Consider the following 19,828-nt stretch of genomic DNA (forward strand, 5'->3'; position numbering starts at 1 on the left):
CTACCAACATGAGTCTGACCAAACTGCGTGAGGCAGTACAAGACAGGAGTGCCTGGCGTGCTCTGGTCCATGGGGTCATGAAGAGTCGGACACGACTAAACGACTAAACAACAACAACAACCATGACCCTTGTTTAAATTGTAACCTACCTTGGACCTTAGGGTGAAGGGCGAGAATATAATATAATAAAACAAAACAAAATATGACCTTGTGGCATGTAGGTGACCTCTGCCACCTACATGCCACAAGGTCACTTTGCCCTACACAGAGGGAGAAGAGGCACATTCTGAAACTCTCCTTTCTTTCACAACATTTCTATACTGCTTGATAAAACCTCAAAGCAGTTTAGAAACATAACAATAAAATGATCAGTAAAAACAACAACACCAGGTAAAAGCAAATATTTAAAACATTCAAAAATAATAAAGATCAACAATAAACTAAACCAGATTTAAACATATGGCGGCTTCTACATGTCTGGAAAGACTGCCACTCGCCTGAACAAAAACATTCTTAGCAGGAACCCAAAAGGTGCACTGATGGCGCCTGCCTGATGCCAGTGTAACTCATTTATAGGTAACTTTTAATGGCTCCTGCCTCGCTGCCTCCAGGAGCCCGTTTCCCCCGCAACTGTAGCACCCACCCAGAAATGAAGGAAGTGCCACTTAAAAGAGGGCCCTATTTATCATAGGGCCTTCGAATGAGCATTGCTAGAAAAGCAGGATGATTGCTCTTCCCCTCATGGTGATCCCACAAGCATGTCTGGATTAGCAGAGATCAGCAGGGGGATTGCCAATGACCACATAAGACCCCACCATGAAATTAATCTCTCTCTCTCTAAGCACCACAAGCTCAGGGTTTCCCAGATGCTGACTGGAACTTGGTTCAGAATGCATCACATATTTTATCTGCTGCTTCCACCCCCCCTCTCGTTTGGCTGCTTTATTACTATTGTTTATTTCCGATGTGAACTGCCTCAAATGCTTCCTCAGAAGTGGGAAGGCGACATAACAAATCCTCTAATATATTTTTCCTCGGGAAAACATGCTTATTGCTAATAAATTAAAAGCCTTTGGAACTCGCTGCCACAAGATGTGGCGATAGTCACTAAACTTAGTACCACAGTAGGGTCACCCATGGGAATGTCACAGAAACAGAAACACACAGAACAATTCTTGCTCCATCTCTGATGTTGGAACATGTCCCTCTTGAATGTCTCCCAGAGGCACCTGTTTGGCTGCTGCAGGTGGAAACCAAGCACAGGCACTAGATTGAGTGTGAGTACAAAGAGGGATTAAAAGTATGTTGTGGGGTAACTGCAGCACTGTAAGTGATCCTGAGTAAACAGAAAGGGGCCATGAGCCTGCCAGTTTGGTGGTGAGTTTTTTTCACAGGCATTGTTTTGCTTTCTGCCACTGGCTGTGCAACATGGCGGGTTTTGCAATCAGCTAGATTTTAGTCCAAAAAGCTCCCACAACGTACCTCGTGTGTTGGTGGCCATGTCTGCCACTTTCTGGAAGGCATCTAGGAAGGCCACTGCAGCCAGGACAGTAGTCCTAAAACATAAGGACAGAGAGGGAGAGAGAGATATCAGAGAGTTGGCGGTCTTCACGCAGGAACAGCACACACAAGCCATTTTGCCATCTCAAAGGGCTGGTGGGTGCAACAAGTGAGTCAGTCTCATCCCTTCACGGCCAGACCTGCATTATTAGCACTTAGGCGTAAACCTGCAATGCTGCCAAGACTCAGGTAATCAGAGGCCAAAAGTACAACTGGGCTAATAATTCAGAGAAAACTTATTTGCTTCTAAAATCTTGAGGACATCCAGTGCCTCTTGCACAACTCTCCTCAGTTACCCTATTAACAAGTGATTTAAAGCCCGCGCTGTCAGCCTGTGGTCTGGAGAACTCGAGATTCCTCTGAAGCTTATCAGGGTTCCTGAGCAGCAGAAAGACTATGGGCTGACCACAGCTGACCTTCTATCGACATTGCGCCCCCCCCTTACATGTACCCACTTTGCAAAGGAGCACACTGTGTGTTTCAGTGCATACTCTGGGCTCTGTGGACACAGGCTGGCTGCAAGGCCAAGAAAGCCAAGCTAGCAACCTGGGGATTCCATGTGCCAAATGGCTCAGAGGCATGGGGAGAGTCCCAATTGACACATCCACGTGCACTGATGTTAAAAAGCCTGCATGTGACGGATCCTTACCCTAACCTCTAGGTCAAGCCAAGCACCACACACCTGTCTTAGGTAGATTTTAAAGAACCAATCACAGTAATCACTCTCAGGTGCCTTGTCCCCAGGAAATTGGGAGGGTAGATGGAAAACCTACAATTTTCTTTTTGTGGGGGGTGGGCAGCATTTCTCTCAAGAATGAACTTAACCAGCTCAAATAGACTCTACGCCAGCAACAATGTTTCCTCAGCTTTCCAGTTTTCTTGGAACTATATTGCCTGCCCTGTTTTTGTTTCAGCTTCCTTCCTTCCCTCCCTATTCTTGTCTTTCCCCCTTAGGCCTTCCTTTCCCTGAGTTTCTCTCTCTGACGTCCTGCTGCCTTTGGCCACCTCAGGGCTGGCTCCTTGCCCCGCAGTCTGCCAACTTCTTCTTTACACATCATCTGCCCTCGGTGTTTAGCAGCAGCACTTGGAAACCGGGCGGGCTGTTCATGGCTGGCCCAAGCTTGTGCAAGGACTTTGCACTCCCTGCTCCCCCCAGTATGAGCAACATAGGAAGCTGCCTCAATACCGAATCAGACTGCTAGGTCTATCTAGTGCAGCATTATGAACACTGTCTGGCAGCCAAGGCTTTCCAGGGTTTCAGACACAGACCATTCCCAGCCCTACCTAGAGCTGCCAGTAAAAATTGAGCCTCAAACGGTTTGCATGGCAAGTGACAGGGCCTTTTCAGTGGTGGTTCCCTGGCTGTGGAGTAGCTGACAAAATACTGTTTCAAGTAACTCTAAGATCATTGGATGGAAGAATGTTATTAGCTGCTTCTAGATTTTTTTTTTAAATTTAACTGCAACTGATTTTAAATGTTTTAATTATTAGCTGCTTCTAGAATGTTTTTTTTTTTAATTTAACTGCAACTGATTTTAAATGTTTTTAATTGAAGCTGTTTTTACAATGTTTTAAACTGATTTAAAATGTTTCCCTTTTTTTGTTTCTTTATTTTAAATGATACATGTGTTTGCTGCCCTGGGTTTCTTGGAGAGGAAGGGAGGGATATAAATCCAATCAATCAATCAATCAATCAATTAAAACAGAGGAAGGAGGCTCTTCCCAAAGGGAGGCCTTAAGTGCCAAGTTTGTCCAGCCTCCCCTTCTACTTATGGGTTGGTCAACACTCCTTGTTAGGCAGAACCCAGAGCTTTAATCTCTCCCTCCCCAAACTAGCTCTAAGCTGATGTGGAGTTACTCTGTGTGTGGAGAAAGCGGAGGAAATGGAGAGCACTCTCTCCAGATAGGCAAGGAGCACAAAAGGCGCTTTGGGAAAGTGGAAGGGGAACACAGTGCGCAAGCAGCTGAGGAGATGCTGAGCGGAACACAAGAGGCTCTTTCAGCTCCACGGAGGGCTGAGAAACACCAGCGAAGCCAGGGGGGCTATTAATAGGGCAGCCGCACAAGGCATATCCGGCGACGGCAAAGCCAGGGTGGACAGGCTGAAAGGGCCTCTTCATAGAAGCCTTTGATATGCCAGAGGAGGTAGCTGGCAAGCAGAAAGGGGGAGGATTCCAAAAACTATTAGGGAAAAGCAAAGCAAGGGGTTGACCCTGGGAACAAGGCTGGGGGGGGGGAGCAGGGATCCTCTTGGGAACTCTGGGGAGGAAACCTTCTTACTCAGCTTTGATTGGAAGCTGCTCACGGGCAAGGCAGCCAAGGCAACTGTCAACCTCTTGGGATCTCAACTGCATCGGGATCCTGGGGCCATGATATGTGGGGAGGGGGCTCTGCAGCTTCCCTCTGGATGCTGCAACTGCCTTGCCACTCTCAAAACCAGCCCCTTTGCTTCTGTGTTGCTGCATGGAAAGGCGCAACATGGCTCAAAGAGAGACTTCAGAGCTGGTCATATCACAATTTTGGCACATTTACCTGGAATTTAGGAGAGCCAGGACTTGCCTTCCTAGCTGCTGGAAGGAGCTGGTAATGAATCAAAGCCACACTAGGCACTATGATGCTCATATGTGGACTTCTTTTATTTCACTGCAACAGGGAGGCAGGGCTCCAACTTCAGCTGGAGTAGTGGGACAAAAAGAGGGGGGCTTAGCCCATACCCTGATCATGTGACTCTGTAAGTCACAAGTAACTTAAGTGGTGCCCTGTAGATATTGTTGGGACTACAATTTATCATCCCTGGCCACTACCCATGCTGGCTGGGACTAATGGTTTGGGGGAAGGCAGGGATTTTTATTGGGGAAAGGGCAATGGAGAAAGTCTATTAACACCCCTTGATTGCTTGCCCCCTGCCCCCAGCACAAAAGGAAGCCTTGTCCATATTGTGTCATCAATACAAAGCATTTACAGATTGAATTAATAAGCGTTCATTAATTAACAACATCTGTGCTGTAAAATTGTGCATAATAACTCATTGGGGTTATATATGTTCCTATACTTTCCAATTCCAAAAAATCTTACTCAACTCTCAACTGAGTAACTTTCCAATTTACTCTGCTTCTTGTCTGAGTAAAATTAGTAAGCTTCATCATACTAAAATCCCAGATTTTTTTCACAGCCACTGAAAGCTTGTTGTAACCTCCAATTTCCTGTTATATGTGAAATACATATTCTGGCAGCCATTAAAAGATAAATAACCATTTCCTGATCTTCCTTAGAGAGTATTATTCCTGTGTGATTAAAAAGAACGACTAACGGATGTAGTGGGAGTTTATGGCCTGTCATGTATTCTGTATCATCATTCCTAAAATTCCTTTATTTTAAGGCAAGATCCATCCACTGGTGTGGATGTCAAGCAGCAGAATATTAGTGACTATTAAAACGGGGGTGGAGGTGGGATTACGTGGAAGATATTGTACCAAAAGTGCACACAGAAAAATTGAATATGCAGGACTTGTTTGCAGCTTAAGAGCTGCTGTCCGGAAGCACCCTCAGTCCCTGTGGAGAGAAACATCATCTGCACAATCACTTGTAAAACTTCTTAAGGTTTGTGCTCATATTCACTGGAGTTGCAGAGTTCCATATGCATTTCCAGCTGTCTAAAGAAATATTTATCCGTAGATCTCGCTCCCATTTACCTTGCTAGGGATAAGGGCAAATATCTGATTCTGGCAATGCTTTATATAATGTACTCTTTAGTTCCTGGAGAACTTGTGCCTTTCTCGAAATATACACATTCCTTTAGGGGCCTGTGTTTCCAGGTTAATAGCTGGACCAGGTGGCCAGTACCTGGAAGCACTGGAACCATCACAGAAGGTGAGCCTGAGAAAATATCCCCAAGGCTTCTGAGCAAGACAACATGTCTCCTTGGCACGGTACATTTTCTTACTTTCACTGGATTATCTTGCTCCCAAAAATGTCCTCATTTTTTACTTCAATATTATAGCATATCAGAGTAAGAGGTGGCAATCCTGGAGACAGTATTATTATTATTATTATTATTATTATTATTATTATTATTATTATTAACCAAAGAATCCTTCAGTTCCTTTCGCCACCTCAACCAAAGCAACCTACAGTGGTGCCTTGCAAGACGAATTTAATTCGTTCTGTGAGTCAATTCGTTTTACGAAAAATTCATCTAGCGAATCCCATAGGAATACATTGAATTTTTTAATTTTATTTTTGCCCATTGGAACGCATTAATTGAATTTCAATGCATTCCTATGGGAAACCGCGATTCGCTAGACGAATTTTTCACAAAATGAATTCGTCTTGCGAGGCAACCTCCAATCGCAAAACGCATTCGTCTAGCGAGGTACCACTGTATACTCTCTCTGTTGCAAAGGGGTGACACAATGGCCCTCTAGCTCATTATTATCCAGGATAGATACCCAAGAAGTGCTCACAAGGGCTATGCATCAACATGGAAGGGAGGTCTCACAGGGTGCCTCAGGGCTCTGTCCTAGGCCCTCTGCTGTTTTACAAAAGACTTGGAGGAGAACATAGAGAATGCTTATCAAAACTGCAGATAATGCAAAACTGAGGGGCAGCTAACACTACAGAAGACAGAATCGAGGGTTAAAACTGCCTTGACAGGCTGGAAAGCTGGGCTGAAACCAACAACATGAAATTCAGTAGAAATGAATGTAAAATCCTCCATTTAAGTACATAAGGGCCAAAGGTACAAGGACAGGATGCAGAGACACCTAGCTTGGTATCCAGATGACATCTTTCCACTCATTACTGAAACCCACCAGCTCTTAGCTGATTGCATCAGCACTGCAATTAATTTCACACACCAACCCCTGAACTCCCTTTTCTCTGTAAAACACATACAAGACTGTTGTCATGGTGTAATTCACAAGGCCACTGACAGATGGCACTAGCCCTGCAAACTACAGCGTGATGACAATTAGGAGGAGAGGAAGGTGGAAACTGAAGGACAGGAGGTTTAAGCTGAAGCAAAGGAGGAGGGAAAGGGACTGAAGGAGGAGATGAGGCAGAGGAGAAACAGCTGAGGAACAGCCTCCTGAGAAAGGGAGAAATACTTTTGGGGGCTGGGGAGGACCAAAGGTGACAGCCCTGTCTGCCAATTTTATTTCAATTGCTTACAAAGAGCTCCGTTTGGCCATTCCTTCTGGGAACAGGCCAAACAGATGCGCCAAACTGCCCCTGACCTCTCCACCCATCAGCTGATGCAAAGGGAGATCAAGTTAGCTTGATCTGGGTTCATGAGAGAGATCCCTGCTCCATTTTGCTGGGCTTTGGAGTCTTGAAGTTTGGACTTCAAAGTACCTCACAGGCAGCAACGTGGTACTAAAAAGAAGGCGGAAACCTTCTTTTTAGCAGCATGCCTGATGTCAAAACAAAAAGAGCCACAAGGTCTGAAAAATCTTGAGAGAAAATAAAAAAAAACCAGGATACAAAGAACGAACAACAAGATCACAGTGATGATCTATCAAAAGGGAGAGAAGGAAGAATGGCAGTCCCAGAGAAAAGAGCAGGCACACTTGTCTGAGAGAAAGCGGCTGACATGAGGGAGGCTGTGGCTTTGGCACATGCTTTTCAGGGACCCAGGTGGCGCTGTGGGTTAAACCACAGAGCCTAGGGCTTGCTGATCAGAAGGTTGGCAGTTCGAATCCCTGTGACGGGGTGAGCTCCCGTTGCTTGGTCCCAGCTCCTGCCAACCTAGCAGTTCGAAAGCACGTCAAAGTGCAAGTAGATAAATAGGAACCGCTACAGCGGGAAGGTAAACGGCGTTTCCATGTGCTGCTCTGGTTTGCCAGAAGCGGCTTTGTCATGCTGGCCACATGACCTGGAAGCTATACGCCGGCTCCCTCGGCCAATAATGCGAGATGAGCGCACAACCCCAGAGTCGGTCACGACTGGACCTAATGGTCAGGGGTCCCTTTACCTTTACCTTTCTGTGATGGCTGGAAGGGGATGAAGAGGAGGATCCGAACATGCACACCAGATCATGCTAAGAAATGGTACCTTCTTGTGGAGAGGGACGTCCAGGTAAGAAAAGGCAGGGGAAAGGAACTCAGGGGTCAACTATGCTGTTTCTGAGCAGCCATATGGGTGGGACCTCTCACTACTGGCAGCAAAGCTACTTGGGTTCTGCCCTCCTCATTGCTTCTAAGACTTCTTAAATTAAAGCAGTAAGTTATTTTATTTTTGAACCGGGGCATTCCCAGCTCATTATTTGATACAGTGTTTCTCCTAAAATAAGACACGTCTTATATTTATTTTTCCTCTAAAAAAATACATCGCTGCTTATTTTCAGGGGATGTCTTATTGTTAAGTATGGTACGGGGCTTTCTTGCGCCGCCCGCTGAGCCTGCTGCTGGGTCCCAGGGCTTCACGCGGCACGGCTGAGGATGCTGCCGGCTCCTGCAGCTTCGCGCGCCGCCCGCTGCTGGGTCCTGGGACTTCACGCAGCGCGGCTGAGGCTGCTGCCAGGTCCTGCGGCTTCGCGCGCCACCCGCTGAGGCCGCTGCCGGGTCCTGGGGCTTCGCGCGGCGCGGCTGAGGCGGCTGCTGCTGGCTCCTGCGGCTTCACGCGGTGCGGTGCGGCACGGCTGGGGCTGCTGCCGGGTCCTGCGGCTTCGCGCGCCGCGTGAAGCCCAGGGGCCCGGCAACGGGCGGCGCGCGAAGCCGCAGGACCCGGCAGGAGCCAGCAGCAGCCTCAGCCATGCCGCGTGAAGCCCCAGGACCCGGTAGCGGGCTCAGCGGGCGGCGCGCGAAGCCGCAGGACCCGCTGCTGGGTCCCTGGGCTTCACGCAGTACGGCGCGGCTGGGGCTGCTGCCTGCTCCTGCCGGGTCCTGTGGCTTCGCGCGCCGCCCGCTGCCGGGTCCTGGGGCCCGTTCAGTTGGAGCTCCGCGTGTCGCTGTGCTGGGGCTCCCGCTGGGCTGGGGCTCAGCGCGGCGCACGCTGCTGCATTTGCCGGCTCCCGCTGGGTCGTCCCGCTGGCTCCCCCAACACGTCTTATTTTTGGGGGATGTCTTACATTTTTTTGCCTTTAAAAGATCGTGCCATGGCTTATTTTAGAGGCACGTCTTATTTTAGGAGAAACACGGTAGTCACAGCCTCCAGGGGTGCCAGCAGAATTTCCTGGGCCCATTTCACTGTATGTGGATTGAGCCCTATGACACACTCAGAAAAACTGACACAGATTTGCATAGGTTTTGTTTCCCCACATAGAAATGAGGCAGAGTGATTTTTTAAAAATAGACTGCATTTCGTCTGAGAGAAGACCTCCACCCAGCTTTTGAATCCAATGATCTCCAAGGTAGCTTGCAGCAGATTACAATAATACACACAGAAACCCCCCCACCCATTAGTTCTCATTCCTCTGGCCAGTGTCGTTCAACTCCTAGAGCAGCTGCCAGCTGGAAAATATATACCACTTAGGGATATTTGCCCAGCTTGCACTGCTGTTTGGCCAAGAGCGCCTGATGAAACCGTAATCTGCCATGCAAAATCTGCCCCATCACCTGGCACCCTCCAGCTGTTTTGGACTACTACTCCCATCAGCTACAGCTAGCATGTAGGGTTGCCAGACTCAATAGAGGACAGGACTTTTGTGCCTTTAATTGCCCTGCTCTCTTTTGAGTCTGGAAACCTTAAAGAGAAACCAGCAGACCCTTTGCTTGGAAATTAAACAAAGGGTCTGCTGGTTTCTCTTTTAAGGTTTCCAGACTCAAAAGAGAGCAGGGCAATTAAAGGCACAAAAGTCCTGTCCTCTATTGAGTCTGGCAACCCTACTAGCATGACTAGGTGATTTTGGGTCTGATGGGAGTTGTAGTCCAAATCAGCTGGAGGGCAGCTGGTTGGTGAAGCTTGGTCTACGCTCTCTACGTACAGCGCTACTGCCTGTGGGGTTTCAAAAGAACCTGAACCAGCTGGGGGACACATCATTCATTTTCCAAAGAAAGGAGGGTGTGGGGAGAGGAAGCTGAGAGCATAGAAGAAATCAAGAGTCTCTTTTCATGACACACATGGCGAGAAGACCAGGCTGGGGGACAAATGGCAGCTGTGTTGTTGCTGTGCCAGCACTGTCGAGAAACTCACCGCAGTTGGGAGTGGAGTTTAGTTGCCTTGGAGTTGAAATCTTCCCAGATGGGGTAGGAACTCTGGAACAGAGAAGGGAGGGGGGAAAGAGTTGAGCAAACAGGTGACTGCTCTGTGTTCACTGCCTGAGCTATCCCAGCCCCACAAACAGGACACAACAAACAGCCAATCTTGAATCCAGAGGGCTCCTGTGAAAAGACCAACCGTCATCTCCTTGTACATTTTCAGCATCATTCGCAAATGTGAGCAGGCATCTCTGGCTGAGGACTGTTGCCTCTTTTTGAGAAGAAAACTGTTAAAGAAGGCCATGTTTAAATGACTGATTGTTGAAGCTGAACTTGAAAGAGGCCTCAGCTGCTTAGCAAACCCTGGTGGGAACCGGGTTTACCTTAACCATAGTTACCATCTGGTGCTGATGTTTACCTTGTTAAGGGGTGTTGTGCTTGGGAGGGGAAGTGGGCAACCCCCCTGCCTCAGCCCAGCCCTAAAATCTTGTCAAGGGTGAAAATATCACCTCCACTGCATCTGCTGTCCCAGCAGTCTCCTGTCCCCTGTGCTGGAGAGGCAGAGATGCCGCCAAGCGGCTGCCAGGTCCAATGACCAACAGCAGAGGCCCAGCTGTTTCTGCCGGGTCATGAATGAGGGAAAATATTTCACTGTTGCATGGAAGAAATGCAGCTGTCCACATTCTCCTGCCCCAGTTTGGAAACGGACAGGCCTACGAGAGGCCTAAAGGCAACTCAGCAACAAACTTAGCTCTTAACATGAACTGCCTATAATTTCTTCTTCTGCAAATCCTATCACGGGAGACAGGGAAAGATGCCAAAACGGGTCCCCCCCCCCCGCCCCGCCTTGCAATTAGTGGGAACTTTGTGCTCATGCAGTGCTGCACTGCCACATCAAAACCCAGGCTTAACATATAATTTCCTTTAAAGATTCTAGGCCAAACATGTGTCCTCAGATGTAGAAGCAGGATCAGCAGAAGTGCCAATCAGAAACAGGATGGAGAGCAGTGCATTTCATGTCCATAGCTTTGCATGCTGCTTGTGGAGGGTGCTGTGCTTTCCCAGGTCTTTGGGGAGCAACAGCTTGGATTGAATTGCTCAAATAAGGCTGGAGGTGCCATTTTCTGCCTTTATCTGGAGAACCAGCTGTTTCCACAGAGAGTTTATGCCCACTACAGTTACCACAATACCACATGGCCAACCAAAAAAATGCCCAGTCTGCCCACTGTGCCTTTATTAGCATTTTAGTCTAAAGAATCCAAAAGGTACATTATTACTGGTTAATGTCTGCTGAGACAGAAAAGCTGGCAACCCTAATAATTTACTCCAGGTTTATTGACCCTTATTGTTATGAATCAACATAAATTGATCTTCTGCATGGGCTCTCTGTGTGGTATGAATTGTGTCTGTGAAAAAGTGAGTGTGTTCTATACAGGAAGAAGGAATAAATGAAATAACCAAACCTATGTTAATTGATTGAAAAAGCAGATGAGAGGAAAAAATAACGACCCCCCTTTTTTCTGTGAAGGATGGGTTTTTTTATTGTTCATGCTGAAGTTTGTCTTTAAAATAGAAATAACAGTATCAGAACTCCCTCTCCACTCTTAGACAGATTTTGAAATCTTTATTGTTCCACAGGCTAGTAGCAGCAGTAGTATTAACACTATTATTAATCAGATTTGCTATTTGCTTGCTACCTGAAGGTCTCCAAGTAACTTACAACACTGTTAAAAGCACAAATAAATATACTATAGCATGGAACTAAAACAAAAAGCAACCCCTTAAGAGCTGCAGGAAGCTTTGGCAGCGCACTAACAGCAAAAGCATCATCTTCCATCTGTCAAAAGCCTGGGGAAAAACATAGGCTTTATGCCGGCATCAAGTCAGTGAAGTCATCAGGCAGGCCTCACTGGGGAGCACATTCCATAGATGGGAGCCACAACTGAAAAGCCCTCTTCCCTTGTCATCGCCCTCAGAGCCAGAATCTGCAGAAGGGCCTCAAACAAGGCTCTAAAGGCCCCGGTAGGTTCATATTGGAGGTCCTGAGCACTAAAGGTCAAAACCAGCACTTTGAATTGGGCTTGGCAGCATACAGACAACCAGTGTTGCTGGAACAGAACTGGTGTTATATGATCTGTTTGTCTTGAAGCTGTCAACAGCTGGGCAGCGACACTCTGCACTAACTGAGGCTTCCAAAGGTTTTAAAAGGCAGCCCCATGTAAATTGCTCTACAGTAATCCAACCTCGACGTCACCAGAGAAAAGATTGTTGTAGCCAAGTTATTCCAGTATAGGTAGGGTCATAATTGAAGTGACAGCAATGAGTCTTGGAGGAATGCCCAAACTATGAACCTGCTGTTTCGGGGGGGGGGAGTGTAATCCCCACCTAGAACAGGCCAAACGCCACTCAGCATGTCAGAGGAACCACCTACCAACATTTCAGTCTTGTCTGGATTAAGCTTTAGTTTTATTGGCTCTCATCCAGTCCATTATTGCAACCAAGCACTGATTCAGAACACTGCCTGCCTCACCTGCATAAGATGAAAAGGAGGGCTAGAACTGCGTCATCAGCATACTGATAACAACACACTCCAGAAATCAGTATAAACCCACTCAGTTGTTTCATCTAGATCAGGCACATCCAACAGGTAGATCATGATCTACCAGTAGATCACTGGACGCCTGTGGTAGATCACTGGCAGATCACTGGCTCCCCCCAAAGAAGCTCAATAACTTTGGCTCCCATAAAAAAGCTCGATTTTTTTGCCCTGCACCCCCCAAAATGGCACTTTCCTTCTTCCTAAAAAAAGCTCAACAACTTTGATCTGAATGCCTAAAAATGGGGCTTCCTCCTCCCCAAAAAAGCTCAACAACTTTGACCTGAACCCCCAAAAAGGGGGTAGATCATTGCAAGTTTTTAACTCTTTAAGTAGATCACAGTCTCTTGAGAGTTGGCCACCCCTGATCTAGATCAAGGGTGCCCATACTTTTTTCAAAGAGGGCCAGATTTGATGAAGTGAACATGCATGAGGGCCAACCAAAGCTGTTGAGGTTTTTTTTAAGGATTTTACCCCAGGACACATACTGCCACGGGGGCTGGATTAAATTGACCAGCGGGCCGGATTAGGCCCCTGAAATGGACTTTGGACATGCCTGATCTAGATATTAAAGAGCATGGGAAACAGAACTGACTCTATGATTCCTAGATAAAACACAAGAGTTGTGCAATGCTCCCCAAGAACCACCTTCTGGAGCCATCCATCCAAGGAGGAGTAGAACCTCCACAATGCAGTGCCCCCAATACCCAACTCAAGACAGTCACCTCAGAAGGATACCATGGCTAATGATACTGAAAGTCACCAAGCAATCAAGGAGGATCAACCGAGTCACAATCCACCTGTCTCTTTCCCAACACAGGTCATTTATACAGGGTAACTAAGGCAGTTCCGGTACCAAAATCAGGCTTCAGTCCAAATTGAAATGGATCCAGAAAATCTGTCTCTTCCAAGAGTACCAGGATCTGTTTGGCAACCACCCTCTCAAGAACCTTGCCTAAAAGGGGGATATTTGATACTGATCAAAAATTATTCAGATCTTCCAGGTCTAGGGAAGGCTTATTCAGGAACGGTCTTATGATGACTACAACTGATAATAATGGTCTTATTTAATGCTTTATCTCTCCTCTCCTCGTACATACATAGAAATAAACCAAATAAAGAATGATACTGTAATACAGTACCCGTTGCCCAACTTAAGCCATATTAAAATGTGTTTCCTCTCTGAACTGCAAGGAATACCCACCTTTGAAGGGGTTGGCAAGAACCACCCCTGTTGGCACTAAACAGCAAGTAAACGCCTCTCTCAATTTGAGGCGCTGTTCTCTTTCTGGAGCACCCTTTAATACATGCAGAGCAGGCAAGTGCCACATTCTCTGTTTCTAGGAACTCCAGGAAAAGCTCCAGGTTTTTTCTCCCGGTCCTGCAGTTGTGGAAAACACAGCAGCCTCCTCCACCGCTTTCTCAAAACAGAGCTGGAGAGGGGAAGCCCACCCCTTTCACCTCCCACTGCAGTGCTCTTACCCAAGACAGGATCACAAACAGCAACAGCTCTAGCCAGGCAGCTGTTCAAGGAACTCAGGAATCCTGCCGGTTCTGATCTACTTTGAAGAAATTCAGCTCTCTCAGACACAGGGCACCCACAGTGGCACCAAAGTTTTTTTTGTGAGGGAGAAGGAGGTCAAAGCACGTGCCCTGGAGACACCTTTCATCACACATCTGTCAAAAGCCATTGCTGGGAACACACCAAATTTACATCAAGTATCTGCATCGCATCCAGCTGAGCCTATTCCCCTTCTGCTGCAAACTGCCTGAACCCTTTGCACTAAAACCCGACTTCCTTGCAAGTAATTTTGAAATCCTGAAAAGTATTGCGGGAACTGGACCACATGTCAAACTGGGCTTGGGGGGAGGGCAGGGGCGGGAAGAGAAAACAGCTTTGGAATGCCTTGTTGGCAAAACATGTACTTCTTGAGATGGAAGGAAGGTGGACATCTTGAAAGCAAGTTTTCCAGACAGAATGAAATGTTTGATCGGGGCAGCAAAACTACCACTGAAGGTGGCAGCACCAAGGGGTGGGGAGCTGCAAGCGATGCTAGAGCTCCTCCCCCAGATTGCTGAGCGGGGCAAATGAAGATGCTAAATACAGAGTCAGACTATTTGCCCGTCTAGCACAGTGCCAGCAGCTCTGACTGGCAGGATCTCTCCAGCATCTCTCCTTAGACAAGAATCCTTTCTGGCCCTACTTGTAGGGCTAGCAGGGGGGTGGTGGTGTAAAGGAGGCCTCCTGCATGCCTGGCTAGAGAGAGCTTGCCTGAACTCCTCCCTGGGTGCTGTGCTCTCCTGATCATTGGCTACCAGATGGGGCTGCCTGCTACCACTGCCATGGCTCTGGTTTTGATTTAACTGTACTCTGCTCTCCCACATCCAGCTGCCAATAGAAGCCAAGCCACACATAAACAACAGGCAAGAGGCAAAAAAACAGCAAGAGCTGGAGTTCTCCTTCTACTCTATATTTCTATGCACAATCTTGCCCAGCAGCACCAGTCAGATTAAACGTGAAGGAAGAGACTATGGAGACTTACAGAACCAAGAGGAGAGGGGATGTCCCAAGGAGCTGGACATCTGGACTGCAATGACCAAAACTCCCATTGTTCTAGGCACATTTTCTGACAGGGAATTTCATTAGCGCAAGCAGTTTCTGAGCTCTGTGCACAGTACTGCACCTAAGATTTCAGATTAAAACAGCAGAGTGGAAGGAAAGGAGGACCTTTTTCTGCCTCCCCACTTCCAGCTACTCTCTGAAGACTGGAGAAGAGACCCTCTTAAGAATATTGGGGGGTGGGCAGGGGAAGGAGTACACCATGTGAAAAATGAACATAATATTTTAGCTGCAGTTCATTCATTTTCAGCTTTGAATTCTTGTTATAAAAAAAGTTGCGCCAACCACCTAGGTTTAAGGTGCCATTTAGCTCCTAGCTTTTATATATCAGTTTCTAATACTGGTCAGAAGGTGGCAATTCCTACGAATGTATTCCAGGTGGTGAGATGTGGTATTTGCTACTTTCTCAAGCCTCTCTTATTGAAATGATGAAAGTAACATTCCGCATATGACATCATGCAAAACCACCTCAGGATGACTTGGCTACAGTGCACCTCAGTACTGCCACAGATACACTTGAGGAGCAAAAGCCAATAATCAACAAGGAGAGAAAGCAATCAAGACTCTTTCCCAGGATGAACAACAACAACAATGTCCCCTGATCAGACTGTTCCATGCGCAGAAGGCATTTATAAGTGTAGAAAAAACATGCACCCATTTTCTGCTGGATTCTAGAATGTCATGAATAGAGAGGATGAGGCATCTAGACCACCAGGCTTGAAACTCAACTTGGCTTCAAAGAAATTGCAGCACAACCCTCCTTAGTCCAAAATGCTCAGGTAGACATGCTCTATCAAAAATCAAAACCACAACCTGGGGAACTCCCTCCCTGCCCCCTTTTAAAATTGTGCTCACATCCATTTTGTACTGTAAAATCATTTTATGACATACACTACAAACTAGTCAGAAAGTCTGCTTTGGAGACTTCCCTGTGATCTTTGCCCATGCATGATGCAGAGGGGAATCTCACCCTGCTTCCCAAAATCATCAGTCCACCATGCCTTCACCAACCTGGTGCCCTCCAGCTGCCCTGTACTTCCACCTGCCTTTGCCAGCACACCTTTGGTACTCCAAAACATCTGAAGGGCACCTGGTTGGCAAAGGATAGGTTAGCTAGATAGCTAATAACCCCTGATTGCTGTGTTTATTGCGAGTCCCTCCAGTTATTCTCTCAAAATAGTTTATCTGAAAAGTGACAGTTCAGTTGTTCAGGAAATAGGATGATGGCAACTACTTACATGGCTTCTTTGCCTACTTGAGAATTTGTCTTTGTCCCTGCCAGCTGGCCCCAGCCACTTACCCACTCTACTTTGGCATGTGTTAAAGTCCTCATGGGTAAGATGCCCCACAAGGCCCATTAATAACACCTACCCAGGACCCACTGCTTTGAGCAGCACTGGGGGGGGGAGGCTGGGTCGAGTTACTATTTTAATTTTACCAATGCCCCCAGTATAGAATTACCCCGGGGCATTGTGGGAATCAGGCCCAGTTGCCCAACACTGCTTGCAGCAAGGACTGCAGCAACTAAGTAAGACCCCCCCAGGGCTCCTGGAAGAGAGAACAAGGCCCACCAATCAGATGGAGCTGGTGCTGTCCATGCAAGCTGTTGGGTAGATCCCCATGCTCTATATGCCACCTAATCTTCTGCAGTTCTAAATAAATTATCATTGTTGTATTATAGTGCCAAGGCACTCTAGTGAAGTACCATTTTTATGAAAATGCACAGCCAGAAAAGCATTAGTACTAAATAAAATACAAAAAGGTGGGAAAAATTATGCCCATCACAAAAGTTATAGTGAACATGTGCTGAGGTTCAAGTGGCTTCTCAGGTGAATTAAACTTCCCCAGCCACAACAGCCCACTGGGGTGCATGGAACATAGTTGAATGACCAAATAGAAGAAATGCAGCAGTTATCAGGAGTCAATCCACGGCAATTCTGCTTGCAGCTTACAGCTGAAGTATAGTGACTATGAACACTAGAAGCCCCCAGACTCCATCAGAAAACAGCCCAAGGCAATGCACAACATTTCACCGAAAACCATCAAGGTATTGCCGAAAAATGTGCCATGAAAACCATAAGCCATAATTGTCCTTTGACAATTTTGGAATGCAACTGCTGACTAGAATCTGGCATCCTATGGCAACAGCAGAGCCAATGCAGACCCAAGCAGGTCAGCCAATGAATGTGGAAGAGGAGAGGAGAGGAGCAGGGCAGGTCTCAAGTGTATGTTAACTCTCAGGGTTGGATTGATAGCAAGGCATGTTGCCTAGCAGCCAGAGGAGAAGGAAGACACTCAGTGCAGCCATGTGGGTTTTCTTAAAAATTTTTAAAGTGGAACAATTTCAGATGCAAATTAAGGTAATTTGCATTGAAAAAAATTCAGTTTGCATCGGAAAATTATCTTCTACCCAGGAGTGATCTCATTTCGGATGTTTACTGTATTACTCAGCAGATATTCTCCCAGCTGCTTGCAGTGCGGTTTGCAGGGCATCATCTCTCCCTCCCTGGCAAAACTGACTCGCAGTGGAAACCCCTGGAGTGCCTGTGGTTATACAAAGCCCTAGTCACCGGGCTGGCGTCCAGAGGAACCTGGGCCTTCAGAGGCACAGTTGTCCTAGCCACAGAGGCCTCTGTCTCTCTGCCAGGGAAAAGCTCAAGCAGTCAACTGCAGCGCCTTTCATTTCTCACCCAGCTCATCTTCCTCCGCCTGCCCTGTGCCAGACGGACGGGTTGCCATGTCTGCAGCTAAGCCTCTTGGGGAAGTCTTTTTTTAAAAAAAAAAATTGTCTGTTGCCTACCCAAGGGAGAGAAAATGAAGATGTCGGCTCAGTGTGCAGCAGCTGTGAAAGAGGCAAATTCCATGCTAGGGATCATTAGGAATTTAAAATAAAACTACCGATGCCATAATGCTGTTATACAAATCTATGCTGCAACTGCTCCTGGAATATTGCGTACAGTCCAGGTCACCTCACCCCAAGATTGATATTGTAGACCTGGAAAAGGTTTAGAAAAAGGCAGCCAAAAGGATCGAGGTGAAGAAAGGCTGCAGCATTTGAGGCTTTTTAGTTTAGAGAAAAAGGATGTCCGAAGCAACAAGACAGAAGTTTATAATAGCTATGCTCTACCTTCACTGTCAGAGGCAGTATGCGTCTGAATACCAGTTGCTGGAGGGGAGAGTACTGATGAGCTCAGGTCCAGCTTGAAGGCTCCCCATAAGGTCTTTTGACTGGCCACTACTGGATGCTGAACTAGATGTGCCATTGGCAAGTAGCACAGTTAGAACATGTGCCAAGTGGCACAGTCACAGCATGCCAAAATGATGGCAATAGCATGAAGCGTGCAATCCACGGCGTGCAACAGGAAACTTCTCTCTTTTGCAGTATTTCTTGTTGCACTTCCTCATTCAACACTGCTATTCCTGTCAGGCCCAATGCCTAAAGGCCCGGCAAGCCCAAAGGCCGACACCTAACCCTTGAAAGACAAGACATTCTCAGGAAGGCTCAGTGTCATGCCACCAGGCTGTTCCTGGATTGAAATGGACCTGAACCATCTTGTTTGGCCACGTGGAACCTCCAGCAGCAGGAGCAGCGTGCACCCCTCAACTCCAGTGGCTATGGGGCCTCCAACTCCACTTGTGGGCTTCTGAGGCATCTCTGAGTGACCACTGCAGGGAGCAGAGAGGCCTGTGGGTGGTGTGACAAGGTAAGGTGCTTAACAACAGCAGGGCCCTTGTTCTGCTCAACTCAAATGCCCCTTTCCTCCATGCTGCAGGGTCAAGCTCTGAAAATGCTAGGTCTCTGCAAGTCTGCAGCAGAAGGGCTGCTTCCCTTCCCAGCTCCAGAAGAGTATTTTAAAAAAAGCAACAGAGGAATGTTTCAAATGTATATATAGTGGTACCTCTGGTTAAGAACATAATTCGTTCCAGAGGTCCGTTCTTTACCTGAAACTGTTCTTAACCTGAGGTACCACTTTAGCTAATGGGGCCTCCCGCTGCTGCCACCGTGCGATTTCTGTTCTCATCCTGAAGTAAAGTTCTTAACAAGAGGTACTACTTCTAGGTTAGCTGAGTCTGTAAGCCAAAGCGTTTGTAACCCGAGGTACCACTGTATATAAAAGCAGATAGTCCAACGCAGGCATTGAAGCAAGGCAAGTCCAATGGCAACCCAGCCACATGGGCAGGGTATAAATCAGGCATCCCCAAACTGCGGCCCTCCAGATGTTTTGGCCTACAACAGGACCAGTGGTCAGGGAAGATGGGAATTGTAGTCCAAAACATTTGGAGGGCCGAAGTTTGGGGGTGCCTGATATAAATAATAAAATTATTATGAATATTATGTGTGACAATTCCTCCCCCATTTCCCGTCCCCTTCTTCTGTTGCTTCCTGTGTGCCATATTCTACACTGTAAGCTCCAGAGCTCAGGCATCCTCTCATTCTTCATAAAGCACCATTTTCATGGATGGCCCTAGACCAGTAATAAAGCGGTAGTCGTCATTCAAGCTGAGAAGTCAGGAGGGAAGTAGGATTTCCGTTTGTCATTGAGGGGCCCACCAAGAGTTATTTTCTGCATTATATCCACCTTTCCCCATATTCCACCTTCTCTCTAACACTTTAGGCAGGAGGGCTACAGGACGAGGCCCAAGCATCTCCTTTCGAGGGTTGCCACCACCTGGCCCTCGCAGCCAAACAATCCACTGCTCCTCTGAAGCCAGACCAGACTCTGCAGCTGCTCATCTTCTGCTCAAAGCGCGGAGCCAACTGTCACTTTGCTGCTTCTGGCACACCTGTCACGGATGGTCCCCACTGCAGGCAGGCAGCCACTGTAGACCCCAGAGTTATTTTCAGAATGCTTTGGAGAGATGGTTTTGGAAGTGCTGCCAGTCTCCACACCACATATACTCCCTCTCACACACATG

General features: G+C 47.2%; 1 protein-coding gene across 6 annotated transcripts in view; it reads right to left on the bottom strand.

Annotated features, from left to right (window-relative positions):
- The window catches only part of MTSS2 (MTSS I-BAR domain containing 2), a 63,064-nt gene that overhangs the window by 33,738 nt on the left and 9,498 nt on the right, over nucleotides 1–19,828 (bottom strand). For all 6 annotated transcript variants that reach the window (XM_088672086.1, XM_035120231.3, XM_035120228.3 and 3 more), the window contains exons 2-3: nucleotides 9,691–9,752; nucleotides 1,483–1,556 (exon numbers count right to left, since the gene is read on the bottom strand). In XM_088672086.1, the coding sequence (XP_088528212.1) occupies nucleotides 1,483–1,556; nucleotides 9,691–9,752 (136 nt within the window). The remainder of the gene's footprint in view (nucleotides 1–1,482; nucleotides 1,557–9,690; nucleotides 9,753–19,828) is intronic.

Source organism: Zootoca vivipara, chromosome 6, assembly GCF_965207765.1.
Source record: "Zootoca vivipara chromosome 6, rZooViv2.hap1.1, whole genome shotgun sequence".
In the NCBI taxonomy this organism is placed as follows: Eukaryota; Metazoa; Chordata; class Lepidosauria; order Squamata; family Lacertidae; genus Zootoca; species Zootoca vivipara.